Below are 14,504 nucleotides of genomic sequence, written 5' to 3'. Positions count from 1 at the left end.
CTTAGTATTTCCAAAATGGTATTTCCCTGCATTTTAGCATGGTTATGAATCCAAAGTGAGAATATGTGAGCGTTGTCTTTGAAAAGCAATTTCACACTGGATTACAATTATCATTGAAATTCCATTGATTCAGAAGCCTCACTCATACCTATTTTTGTGTTGGATATTGTTCCATCGCTTAAAGTACTGGAAATATGCTGGCTGTAGAACTGTAGAATTTGTTACATTGCAGCAAAACATAAAACATTTCACCAACAGTACAACATGATGGTATTTTCTGATTGATGTATATTTTTCCTCCTTTCTGGAGTTGACCACATACAGTAGCGTCCACAAGGAGATCAAAACAGACAAGATGGCAGATGCAGTATCATAATCCAAGCCCTGCTCTTTGTATGTACATATACAGATTGGGGCTTGGATCACAATACTGCATATACTACTGATTACATATTATATTGTGAATGCGGTGAATATGGTGCTCTTTTACTAAAGTGTATTTCTGGTCTTAGCTTTATGTAAAAATGGGATTTTTTTATTTTAACATTTTTGTTTTATTAACCATTTGAAGTAAATATACAAATATACATTTTACCAGCTTATGTATTAAGCATAGTTCTTCTATCTTGCTGACCTTTATTTTCCTGTTGATAGCTAATTATGATTGTTATGATGAATGCTATTCATGCCTTGCATAGAATTGCTTTCTATGTGATATAAAAATAGTGCATACTGGTAAAAGTGATTATATTAGCTCTAGCTGTACATTAATATATTTATCTTATTCCAACCTATTTATAGCTCTAGACATTTATTCAGATGTCAAGCTGTTTGTGTGAATGATCTCCATGTACTTTGGTCGGTCTTTACTAAAGCAACTTAACATTACTTTTTTAAAAAGAGGTTCAACATAATTAAAAAATAATCTAATTTGTTTGGAAAATATTACTTACTATTTGGCAGTAAAATACTGAGCAGTACAGGTAGTCCTCATTTAATGGCCATTTGTTTAGTGACAGTTTGGACTTACGACAGTGTTGAAAAAAACGACCTGCAACTGGTCCTCGCACTTACGACCATCACAGCATCTCTACAGTCACGTGATCACAATTTGGGCACTTGGCAACCAGTTCACATTTATGATTGTTGCAGCATCCTGTGGTCATGTGATCACCATTTTCAACCTTCCCAGCTAGCTTCTGGCAAGCAAAATCAATGAGGAACCACATGATTCGCTTAACAACCACACCATTCACTTAATGACCACAGTGATTCGCTTAACGACCACAAAAGGTGAAATTAGGTCAGATTTGCTTAATGACCGCTTCACTTAGCAACCAAAATTTCTGTCCCAATTGTGATTGTTAAACAAGGACTACCTGTAGTATTCAGAAAGAACAGGCTAGCTCACTATTAAACCTGTAAGCATGTTTTTCTGCTTAATTATCAGCCCTTGCTGCTCTGCAATTAACAGACACCTAGTTTTTTCAATACTTGAAAAATACACAAATTATCTTTACTTTGTTTGCGTGCCATAAATGAACTCATTAATGTTTGTGTTTTCACTTTTCTAAAGTTATGGAAAATATTTTAATCTAAGAGCAGATGTTTTCTCACAAAGTTTGCAAAGGGTTGTATAAAATCAATACGTGCTGAACATTTAAATTATTTTTTTCTAATTAAAACTTAGTTCATGCTTATTAAGAAGACCCATTGCTGTGGTCACATATTTCTGTTTGATTTATCTTTCTATCTGTCATTTGATAATAAGATTCTAAAGGCAGTTTTTAAAGTTATTAAAGTACAATTAGCAATTAAAACTGGAACAACACTAACACTAACACAACTCAGCAAAAGAAAAAAAGTAAAATGAATAAGATCAAACACATATTTTGACAACTAGTCCAAAGCCTAGAAGAGAGGGAGGAGACTATATATTCTAGGAAATTCTAATTTTATTTATTCTCTCCTCAGGAGATAGGTTCCAGCTCAGATAGTGATCTTAGTCTATCTTCAATGGTCTTCTTAAACCAAAGTAGTGGATCAGATGATTCTGCCAGAGATGGAGAAGGAGGCTTAGAACAGTCATTAACTTCCCTTGAGCTGTGTGACCTGCTGCCTGAAGATCCAACGTCTAACATCTATCGCCTTTACTTTGGCAGCTCTTATGAATCTGAACTTGGCAATGGAACTGCTTCAGAAATGGTAACTTTTCTGCTTTATTTAACTGATCTTTTTGCCAGTGATTTAAAAATCACAGAATTAATTTTGAGGGTATTTATTCTACCCAAACAAAATGCAGATGTTTTTTGGAGTGGTAAAATAAGTAAAAATAATTCCATGTGTGTAAAATCAGCAGAAGGGAATTTGAGTTTGCTTTCCTGAATCAGTATTTATTCAAAGCCCTTTGTACCCCACTCATCATTTTCTATTGCTGGGACCAAAAAGTTGCACAGTTCAAAAATCAGTAGGCTTCTTTGCATCTGCACTTGTTCTCTTCAGTTTCTATTTCATTTTAAGAAAGAACACTCTGCATGGACAGTGAATCTGTGTCCCTGAATCATTGGTTGAAAATTGCTGTAACATAGTCCAAGGACTGAGATAGAACATATATCAAATACAAGATACAATTAGGATTTTTCCCCTAGATGTTTGTGGTATATAACAAAAATAGAAAAAAATCCTATACGAAAATGATGATAAAAATGAGGGTACCACTGTGCAGGTGACATGAGTTTACTCCAAACTACTAGAGGAGGATGATATCATATCCATGAATAATTTTAAAGCCTTTAAATGCAACGGTGGTGCTAATACAAATAAATCTCATTATAAACTCTAAGTAAATTTAAAATCCTGATCAGCAGTCTTTTCTAACCATCACATGGTTCTACCCAATTCTTGATTTCTTTTCCTGAAAAAGGATGTAAGAAGTAAGAGATGAAAGTAAACTATAGGGTAATAACATTCTAAATTCAGTTACGAGCACTCTGAAAACAAAACATGCACGCTTCGGTTTTACCAATACATCATGGACAATATTTCGCTAGACCCTAAAATCTAATCTGTTCTCTTTGACAAAAAACAGCTGTTTTATGTTTGGGGAAGTAGTGAGAAGTTACGGAAGTGTCTCCTTCCTTCCCTATTTCCCTATTCTTTTCGTCCTGATCCACTCACTGATATTGCTGAATATCAAACTCAAATTTCCTGTGTTTCCTGGAATGTTTTTTTCCTGGAACTTGCAAATTCAGCCATTCCCAGGCCTCCTCTTCTGTAATAGGAGGTGACCTGCTGTATAGTGTCCCAGTGCCAAATTGCATCCAAAACACTGCAAACCATTTCACATTCTAGAAGATTCACTTCTGGAATGAGACAAACCAACCTCAGAATGCCAGATTGGTGCATTCTGGGAGAAAAATTGAATGTTTTGGAAAACAACATTTAGGCACTAGAACATGTAAGTTTTATACTTTTCTATTTAAAAATTTCCTGCAAAGTAATTTAAACATAAAACACACATTCATATTTTAATTATTTTGCTTACAAATGAGTCGTCAGACAAAACATTTCCTAAAGCTTGTCTTATTGAATAATTCATCTTTAATCATATATTCATTGTAGTAAAACTTTTATTGAGGTATTAATAACTTAAATGACAGAGTTACTATTTTTATGTATAATTTTCCCTTTCTTCTCTCTATAGAGTTCTCAGTGTTTCTCAGGACCAAATTCCATAAACCATGAATTAACCAGCATAACTCTGAAGGATTTAGTATCTTTTCAACCTCCAACGTTAAGAACCACTTTACAGGAAGGTTTCCAAGAACTTAATCAAGAACAGATAGAACACCTCAGGGCAGAAATCAGTGCCATCAAAGCCAATTACAAAAGCAAAAATGGAGTATGGGAGAAACTATAACTTTCTTTTCATAGAAATATTTTTAGATATGGTGTTACTAGATTACTATAGTACTTAGAGGTTTGCAATTGTAGCGAAACCATGGCTTAAACTAATGTTTTCACAGCTTCCATATATAAACATGTTCAGACATTAGTTCAGACATTAAAACAAAGCATTTTATGACTAAGCATTTATTATTCGTAAGATTCAAATTATGTACTGTATTGGCCCAATACAATAGGAATTAGAAGGTCTTAAGAATAGAAAAAGCTGTTAAACAAATTTGCAAAGTTTGAGTAACTTTGAAGCAGGGGAGGAGGGACTGTCTGCCTTTTGGTAAAAGTGTCTTCACTTTTTCTTTCCTTCTGGGTCCAATTACTTTGTTCCCTCACCTCATCCAGTTTTCTTCCTTACTTTCCCTTCCCAATACAACATCTTTCTACATATCCCATCTCAATCCAGTTTTCTTCCTTTTGTCTCTGCTGTAACGGGGGAGAGGTATTAATATGTGTGTATTTGTATGGCTGTATGAGAATGCTTGGGATAGAAAATAATTGGTATTTGTTTTAATTGGCATCCCCTAGCTGGCACTGAGACTAACCAGATAGCCTTATTACAGTAAGATTCAACTACCAATGGAGCACCACTTGCCTCCCAATAGCTACCAGAGATACCTGCCTCACTCTGTGTAATGGTGGGGCTAGTTCTTTTATTACGTATTTTCAAATCCTAGCCAACCTCTGAAATGTATCCAGCAAGCTTATCTCCACAGTTAAACAGGAATGTTATTTTTTCCTTAACTCTGCAAAATCCAAATATAATATTGATATTTTTCTGGCATTCTCTGGAAATGGGAGTGAAGACATCAGTGAAATGGTGCTGATAATTGAAAAAGACATTTTGGGGGAGGGGACACTTCTTGGATAAATGCTAAAAGAGGAAGGAATGCATAGCATAGTTTGGCTGCAGATGCTTTGACTATACTACTACTGAATCACTGCAAGATCATCCAGTGTCACTTTTACTATCAGTATGGCAGTTCAAGATAACATCTTTAGGAACTTGCCAAATTGCCTATCTGTGATATAAACCTTGGTTTGACTGTAATGTTTGGAACATATACCATAATCTGTCTTTAAAACCATGTTTGGCAGGATCTCCAGGTTCAGCTGTCATTATCAGGAAGAGAAAAAATAAGTGTTTTAAATATGTTTAACTTTAAATTTTTAATAAAGTATTTTTCCTTAATGCAATTATTTTCCAGGAGGATGTTGCTACCAGCATGTCATCAGTAACCAAGAGAACTTTAAATATTACCCAGATTCATCTAATGACTGCTCTTGAAAGTACAAAACCATCTATTAGTCAAGAAGACTGGAATAAGTTTGCTGAGCTGTAAGTCTCTGAAGAACATATGAATTATTCTTTTTAATTTTGTCTGTAAAAATTCTGAAAAAGTAGTTATTTTAGTCTATTGTAAAAAGATCACAAATATATTTAAGGATCTTAAAATTCACAGAAAAAATGCATAGTCATACACAAACACAGACACCTACTAACATACATCTTTCATCTTATAAAATCAATTTTGTGTTACAGATTAATTTAGTAAAACCACTAAAAAGTTCAGTAGACTTGATAAAACCAAGGCAAGTATTCAATACATAGAATATAAATGTATGTTAATTTATAAAAATCTTAATTATGTCTAATTCTCACAACCATTTGATACATAGTATCATCAGGCTAAATAAGAATCTTACCTTTATGCTGAGACGCAACTGTTTATGCTACACATTTTTTTACTGAGTACTTTATAACTGATATGCCTCCTGTCTAAATCAAATAAAGTTTAGGTTAGAGGATTTCCCTATGATCATAGATTTTGTGTTTCTGCAAGCTTTGTCTACATGTCTCAGAGAATCTAGGCAGGGGGACAATCTTCCTATCAGTTTCCCTTGTGTACACATTCAAAGGGCATTCCCACTGTATTCTCTTTTTATTGTCACAGTACCAGAACCATGAAGAATGTTTTCTGTCTTAACGTTTGTCATTAAGATATCTGTATCTTCAATATCTTTGGCTTTATTCTACATCTTGCATTGTACTTCTTACTATTTATTTAAAAGATTTATATAGCTGCCCATCTTAAACAACTCCGGATGGCTCACAAGGGTGGCTTTTTGCCCTTGGGATTTTTCTTTTCTTTTTCTTTTTCTTTTTTAGTGCATGTGGACACTGTCATTCATCTCTTTTGGCTTAGGGCTTCAGAGGAAGTGCTCTAGTGGCACTGAATTAATAATGACCAGACATTCCTGCTGCTTTTTGTACCTTGTTGCTCCTTTGCTAAGCTTTGTTTGCTCCAATACCAAGAATATTTGTTAGGTTCATGACTCTGACTCTACAGCACTGTCAGCGGATCTAACTAAATTGATAATATCCTCTACTTAAGTTTCAGCAAAATGCATCCTCAAGAATGTGCTCGTAACCATTAGTGGAATGTATAATAATTTCACTCCATCGCTCTTAAAGTTCTGGATCCCAGTGATAGTAAAATGGAACAAATCCTTGACCATTAATTTGATGAAATGTGTGTAATTTGCTTAGTTTTTAATATATTTATATTATATTTAATATATAAATACAATATAAATTAGCATTCAAGATCATAAGTCTACCTCCAAAAGTGAAATCCAGAATTTGGAACTTGTCCTTCAGCATGCATGCTAATCAGCAACCCTATTTCATGTTCTCGTTGTGTTTTTTTCCTCTTGAGCCTTATAATTTAAGAAGCTCAAAATATTAATATGCTTGGTAGTCTGTAAAAGAAGAGTACTTGCAATAGTTCCAACCTCATCTACCTGTATACCAGTTGGATAAAAGATGTCCACCCCCCCCCCATGCTGTCACCACTAGGAAAAGGATCCTCCAGATATCTGAGCTGTGAACACTTTGGTTCTGTGAAACTAGAAATCATCATGCTGAAAGGGCCATTAAAGCCATGAAGTCCAATCCCCTGCTTAGTGCAGGAACCCAGTTAAAGCATCCCAGGCAGATAGCTATCTATGCTTTGAACAAATCCAGTGGAGGGGAGCTCTCTACCACTCTAAGTATTTGGTTCTACTGTTGACTGCCGTTAAAAAATAAGTTTTTTTTTCCCAAGATTCAGTTTGAATCTGCTTTCCTATAGCTTAAAGTATATTATCCCTGTACTCTTGGTGGATAGGGAGGGGCAGAGAGCAGGATTTGGCTGTCTTCTGGTGACTGCCTTTCAAGTACTTGAATAGTAGTGTTATAATATCCCCAAGCACTGTACCTTCAAGCTAGGTATCCACTATTCTATAGCTCTACACTGCATTTCTGTTTTCCGTTCTCAGAGCTTTGCATTCGTGTCTTAAATTTCTGCTATCTTCAGTCCATTTTACTAAATAGCCTTGGATGAGCCTAAACATCTTATTATCATTGCTCTAGCCAGTTCTATTCACCCTAAGATAATTACTAGTGGCTTCAGTAGGTTACTTTCAGCACCTCTAGGCCATCACTATATTTCTCAGCCAGGGTTCCGTGAGAGGTCTCTAGGGCTTCCCTGGGAGATCACGATTTAATTAAAAAATTATTTCAAATTCGGGCAGCTTCACATTAAAGAGCTTCATTCCTTAGTTTAAGAACACTGTTAATGCATATATACAGGCATACATGAAATGAATATAATAATTTTGTAACGTCTGGCCTATATTTGAGCCTGAACATGCAGGGGTTCCCTGAGGCCTGAAAGATAGTTCAAGAGTTCCTCCAGGGTCAAAAGGTTGAGAAAGGCTCTAATCAGTTGATGCCAATACCTTTGTGACTACTTCCTGTCACTTGAAAAATTCCCAGACAATAACAATGCTCCTTTTAGTACTGCGACTTGCTCCACCTTCACCAGCTGTTCAGTAAGCTATCTCAAAAACTGCTTTCTTCCGGTTTCTTCCGTGCTGCTGCTGTTTATTCTCCAATGTTATCTCTTGCTTAAATCTGTTGGTTTTGCTTTCCAGATCAATGGTAGGTGGATCTGGCAGAAACTGTCCATGGAGTAGGATTGTCAGTTGTGTTGCAGTTCTGATTCTTCACTCCTAGCCTTGCTACATCTTCATGTGGGATATCAATGACCCATTTATCACCCACAAAGGCTACCTGTCCATATATGACCAGTTTCTTTCTATGTCAGAATGCTTTGACCTGGAAATTAAATAACACTGGGTATCTAGCTGCTCCATTAAGACATTCCCATGCAACTGGCCATACACTGTCTGCTCTGCCAGAATTTCAAGTATGCTGAAATCCTGGCAAACCCATCAAGTTAGAAGAAAGCTTGATAATTATCTACCCTTCAAGGTAGGCCAGCTCAGGAAACTGACTCCACAGGAAATACTGCAGCTGTTCTTTATTGATATAGGTTATAGTAACATAATATTGAAAGCCAAAGCGAGTTAAGGCAGAGCCAGTTTGAGTTTCTTTCTACAGTTTTCTTTGTTCCCAGGCTTAAAATCAAGTTTTGCTCACTGTTGCATCCTTTCTCCAATGTCATCCCTGTAGTTCTTTATATGCATTGTGACCATGAAACATCAGAGCAGGCTACTCAGCTGTAACTATCATTCTTCTCATCATCATCTGTGCAGCTATATCTTGCTAATCAGCAAGTTCTGTTGCTTGGTGCCTACTACAGCAGTGACTCTTAAAAACTGAGTGGAAACAAAGCTGTGGATTTTTTCCCTCAGTGCTAGAATATTCTGACTGATATTCTGTGTAAGCTCAGAACTCATACAAGAGGCAAAAACTGCTCAGATGTTCTCTCAAACAGTAATGATTTCATATAGGCAGCTTGCCTTCTTCAGTTCTGGACTCTTTTGAATCCCCTTTCAAGCTGGGATGATGGGTAAAGCCCCAGAAATGCTTGCTTCAAAACTCTGCCTCTGCTACTCGTGTGAGTAAGGCTTTGGTCCCCATCATCCACAGCTGCTATTTAGCAATGACAGATAGTTATATCACAACCATATAATATTCTAGCTTTCAGCTTAGTTCTCCCCCTTTCTGGAAACCTTTCTGAGTATTACTCCTTTTGTAAATTTTCTCTGTAGTCTACAGTAATTTTGATTATGATTTCAATCTTATTATATTCTTAATATTAATTACAATGATGTATCGTTAAGTATTCTGATTTTCTCAATAGAGGCTAGAAAAAAAATAGAAACATTTCTGTGTTTCTGTGACTTTCAAAAGGTTATGCCAAACAATTTAATTTAAAAAAAACCTTGGATTGGGTTTAACCTGAATATTTCTCTGATAAAGCATATTCTTGGTATTGACGTGCTGCTCTTTTGTTTTCTTTTTTTCAAGCTATGATAATTTTCAAAATCCAAAGAGAAAGGAGTCCAGTGGAGCAACTTTCAAATCAGGACAAAGAGTAACATTAGCTTAACTGCTATTAAAGCAGTAGTAATTATGTTCACTGAATAATTTTCCAGCAAAGTGTTTACATGTTAAATTGTATTTATGAACATGGAATATGTTATTGCTAATATGACAAAGACCATTTTAATTATTTCAAGGTTATTGTACATCATTTTAATTTTCAAATTTTGCTTTCCTGAAAACTATATAAAAACCTTTGAGATATCACCCTTACTTTGTATTCAGATTTTTTCTTGGGGGTGGGTGGAAGAAAGAAATAGACATTCTTGGCTTAGTCATTCTCTTGCTCTTTCAGGGATAAAACTAAGCAATCTAAGAACTGCCAGTCTGCTTTGAATAAATGGTCTCTTTGGATTTAAACAAACATGTAATCGAAAGCCTAACTTTTTGTCAATATTTGTAAAAATATTCCAGACAATAGTTTTCTAAATCAACTCACCATGTTTTCTAGAGGGCAGGGGGAAGACTTCACATATTCTAATATCTGCTGAAAAACTGACTCAGCTAAGAGTGAGACATCCAACAGATTTCCAGTTTCTCTCACTGACAATTTCATTTTTCAAAGACGTCATCTCTCCTGAATTTAATCCTGCCCATCAGAGAATAATTGGTATGGATTGAAAGTATCAGACTCCTTGGAGGAAAGCAGCCACCCCGTGTGGGAGTTCAGAGTAACTGGCAAGGAAAATCATGTATTTTGGAACTGAGGAAAACAGATTTTAATGAATTCAAGTGAAGCGTGATAACATACTATAATGTAGTTTGAAAATCTGAAGTATAAATAAGGTGAAGAGGGATAGGAGAACCTGGAAAATGATATATGAAAGCACAGGCACAAATGAGCTCCATGAAAAGGAAAATGGAAATAGTTTTAAGTGGTCTGCATAGGTGAATAGCGAGTTCACTGACATGCTAAGAAACAAAAAGAAGATGTATAGGAAATGGAAGCCCAAATAAGGATGCTTAGAACATAACATGATAAATTCTAGTGTAAGCTCCATGTGTTACAGAATATGTAAAGTACATATTATATGTGGTGGCTTTATAACGTTCGGTCTTTTTGGATAGAAATGTTATTAAAATTGAACAGATCACAACCCTGGCAATTATATTAGCTCCTAAGTTGGCCTTACAAAGTTTTTTTTAATCATCATTATAATCTAAAAGGCACCTTCAAACAGAGTTGATAATTTTATTTATGTATTTATTTATCCATCCAATTTGTCCCCACCCATCTCCTCCCATTGGGGGACTCTGGGCGGTTTACAATAATCAATTAAAACAATAAAATATACAGTATAAAATTACAATAATAAATAATATAAATAAGAGTAAAGATAAAAAGTCCAAGTGGCGAAAGAATCTAAAACAGTCCAAGTGCGGGAGGAGTGGTCTATAGCAGCCATCCCCATGTAGATCTATTCCCCTCTCCATCCCAAGCGAGGCGGCAGAACCAGGTCTTCAGATTCCTCCAAAAGGCCAGGAGCAATGTGGCCAGTCTCACCTCCGGGGGCAGCATGTTCCACAGGACAGGCGCCACTGCAGAGAAGGCCCGCTTCCTGGACCTCGCCAAATGTTGTCTTAGAGACGGGGTCCGCAGCATGCCCTCTCTGCATGATTGGGTGGGATGGGCTGATGTAATGGGGAAGAGGCGGTCCCTCAGGTAACCTGGCCCCATGCCATGTAGGGCTTTAAAGGTGATAACCAACACTTTGAATTGGACCAGGAAGCAGACTGGTGCCCAATGCAGCTCACGCAGCAGCGGTGTTACATGTGCCCTTCTAGGGGCACCAAAAACAGCTCATGCGGCTGCATTCTGGACCAGCTGGAGCTTCCGGATACTTTTCAAGGGTAGCCCCATGTAGACTGCATTGCAATAGTCTATATGAGAGATAACAAGAGTATGAGTGACTGTTCGAAGGGCCTCCTGATCCAGGAAGGGGCATAACTGGTGCACAGCACCTAGCTGCACTGGCCACGGCTGCCACCTGCTCTTCAAGCAGGAGCTGTGAATCCAGGAGGACCCCCAAGTTACGCACCAGGTCTGTCTGGGGCAGTGCAACCCCATCCAGAACCAGAGATACTAATGTCCCAGATACGGAAGAACCATTGACCCACAGCTGCTCGGTCGTACTAGGGTTCAGTTGAAGCCTGTTGTTCCCCATCCAGGCCCCCACAGCCCCCAGACATTCGGAGAGGGTGGTCACGGCATCACTTATTTCACCCAGGATGGAAATATACAATTGAGTATCATCAGCATACTGATGATACCTTATCCCATGGTGACAGATGATATCGCCCAGCAGTTTCATGTAGATGTTAAAAAGGAGAGGGGAGAGTAATAATAATAGTTTTATTACTGGTTATAGTCAAGACAGGTAGTAGCAAGACCCTGGAAAACAGGAAAGGATTTGAATATTTCTATATGAAAAAGTTGACCCCAAAAAAGTAAATCACAATTAATACATAAGATGATTTTTACCTGGTTTCACCTGGTTGAAACAACAATGCATAGTGATTTTCTACTACCCAGTTTCAGGTTTCTAGATAATATAATTAAAGTTAAATGTGTTTTTCTTCTGTATACATTCTGCAGTATTGTTAATTCTTAATTGTTAATGAAGTTTTAAAAACTGCTTTCTATTTCATAAATCTTCACCAAAGCATAAACAAGCTATATTTAGCTTTCAGACAAATCTCCCAAAGGATGCTAGTGGTGTCAGCGTTACTTGTGACACTGTACCTCCACAGGATGTAAATTTGAATCAGTATCTTATTTCAAGCATGGAGCCAATTATTTCTGCACAACAGCATCTGTATCTGAAGTAACCAGCAGGTCAGCATTCCATTACTAAATCCCTGTATCTCACTCACTGCTCATATGATAGGACAAAGCCTAAATTCAGTTTCTCAGTATTTATTTCAGTCAGTAGATGCTGACATGCTAAGATATCTTGTCCTTTCACTGATCTTCTCAGTTGACCTATCCAACCGACCGTGAATAACCTTTCCATTGCTATCCATTAATTTTTCTCAAAAATTAGTTTATGGAGAAATGCAGACATCACATTAAGTTACTGCCTTTTTTATAATCAGCCTTTGAAAAATAATTCTGATTAATATCAATAATTCACTGATATAACCCAATTGTTACAACCACATGTATTGCATCCATGGCTGGCAGTTGTGTGAACAGCTGTTTAAATTATGTAATAAAGATTTCTTAAAAAAAAAAATCCTAGTAACTGCATACACATTCTCAAACTCACCAAGTGATAGTCTTATGGTTTTTTGGTTATAGTTGGTGCGGATATTTTGCAATAACATCAGGTTGCTAGATACTTAGCTGATTTGCTGTTTAGGTTGCAACTGGCTTATTGGCAGGGAGCATGCAAGCTCAATTCCTATGGCACCCATATGAAGGTTAAATAAAGGTGGACTCCTTGTTCCCCACTTGAGTACTTCTTAAAGGATTTTAGATTTCAGACCAACTAACTACTCTGATCAGATTAATGTAAGTCTCTAATCCAAACTATAACCACCTTTTTGTATCCTGGCATCCTCCAGATACTTTGAGTTATCAGTTGCAGATAAAAGCAAGTCTTGAAAAATACTTCTGACTGTAAAGTATTCCTCACTGCAAATAATAAATACAAGTCTTATTTTATTGTACAGCCTTACCTAATTTCATGCCTATCAGGGATTTTCTTATAGTTCCTAACCCAGTATTTCTCAGGGACAGAAGCTGTATATACTTTTTCGGTTCCTGTAGGAATTATCTTTCCTAGTCTGTTATGTAACTAATAAATGGAGATGTCTATCATGCAAGATAGATGTCTGTTTACACATAGCAATGTTGGGCTTGGCAAATTTCCCAAAACAAATCAGCTAGCTCAAACTGGAAAGGATTAGTTTGTTGAACTTGAGAAAGTCCATGTGAGTGGACATAGTCGTATAGATGGAGCCTAGGGATTCAACACAGCTGTTTATGGTATGTTCAGAACTGTCAATAATTATTTCTTGGACTGTTCCTAATATTGTTTTAAGTTGCCCAGAGTCACTTGCTGAGATGGGCGGCTATAGAAATCAAACAAACAAACAAATGATAAAATCAGGAGATAATGCTGTTTTGGTTTGTTTACAATGTGTGTCTGTGTATGTATACACATGCACATACAATACCGTATCATACCATACCATGAGTTATGTAATTATCTGTTTCCATAATTTAATTTTGATATGTTGATACAGTAGTATGGAAAGTACAAAACATACAGCATTGATGAAGTCTCATAATGTATAATTGTATGCATGCTGTATTCAGTATGTTTAAATTTCCTATTAAACCTTTTTTTCTAAGGGTAGCTGCAATCTAATATGTTATTAATAAAATTCAGGAGCAGAGACTAGTAGTTCCATCAATGTTATTTCTGTCTAGGTTTCATTGCCCATTCCGATTTGATTACAATACAGTTATTGAACTTATTGATTGGGGGAACAGACCACTGCATTGTCCAAAAATGTCTATTTTTTCTGAATAAAATTAAAAACGTATTAAAATATATTTTTTTTCTGAAAAAATAAAGCAAGGATGCAATCTTCTACTTATCCATTAATTGTAAAATACAATTAATTATATTGCAGCTCGACTGAGCTATTACCTCCTCAAAAAATACAGGTGGAGATTCCGGATGTATTCTACAACCTTTTCAATTACCTTTCCGGCTTCTTCTAGACATTCTTTTACCACTGACAGTTCTTAAATAATTTAAATGAAGAATTTAGAAACACTTTAAAATGTCCCTAATCATGTCATCTTGAACTCCCGTCTAAAGTAAATGTATAAATGATGTGCATTTGTCCTTTCCTGCCACTTCGAGAACAGGCCACATCTGAGAATAAATGCAGCAAACTACAGCCATAATCCAGCGAGCAAATGCTCGAAACGTGACTCAAGCTTTGCAGCGTGCAACGCCACGTTTCAAGAGCGCCTGGTTTCCGCGAAGAAGTCATTTTGTTTGTGGCGACGGCTTGTTATGATTAGAAGGAGATAGTCTGGGTGGGTGCGTTTCTTTTTTTCCCCTTCGTTGCAACAGAAGAGCCAAGTTGCAGCAGAACCTGTCACGTTGCGTTTTCACAGGACCAACAAGCT

General features: G+C 36.5%; 2 protein-coding genes across 3 annotated transcripts in view; both read left to right on the top strand.

The window, feature by feature from the left end:
* Positions 1–1,439, top strand: part of HEPACAM2 (HEPACAM family member 2) — a 268,902-nt gene extending 267,463 nt beyond the window's left edge. Inside the window, exon 11 of the transcript XR_010067941.1 lies at positions 1,427–1,439. The gene's annotated coding sequence lies outside the window, so the exon portion shown is untranslated. The remainder of the gene's footprint in view (positions 1–1,426) is intronic.
* Positions 1–9,565, top strand: part of PEX1 (peroxisomal biogenesis factor 1) — a 37,346-nt gene extending 27,781 nt beyond the window's left edge. The window contains exons 21-24 of one of the 2 annotated variants that reach the window (XM_063303630.1): positions 1,975–2,205; positions 3,704–3,901; positions 5,166–5,296; positions 9,278–9,565. In XM_063303630.1, the coding sequence (XP_063159700.1) occupies positions 1,975–2,205; positions 3,704–3,901; positions 5,166–5,296; positions 9,278–9,359 (642 nt within the window). In that variant the 3' untranslated portion in view covers positions 9,360–9,565. Of the gene's footprint in view, positions 1–1,974; positions 2,206–3,703; positions 3,902–5,165; positions 5,297–9,277 lie in introns of those variants that run through there. The other variant, XM_063303631.1, reaches the window with a different exon arrangement.
* Positions 9,566–14,504: the final 4,939 nt, after the last annotated feature.

Source organism: Candoia aspera, chromosome 4 (genome assembly GCF_035149785.1).
Source record: "Candoia aspera isolate rCanAsp1 chromosome 4, rCanAsp1.hap2, whole genome shotgun sequence".
Taxonomy (NCBI): Eukaryota; Metazoa; Chordata; class Lepidosauria; order Squamata; family Boidae; genus Candoia; species Candoia aspera.
This window is presented reverse-complemented; position numbering and strand designations above follow the sequence as displayed.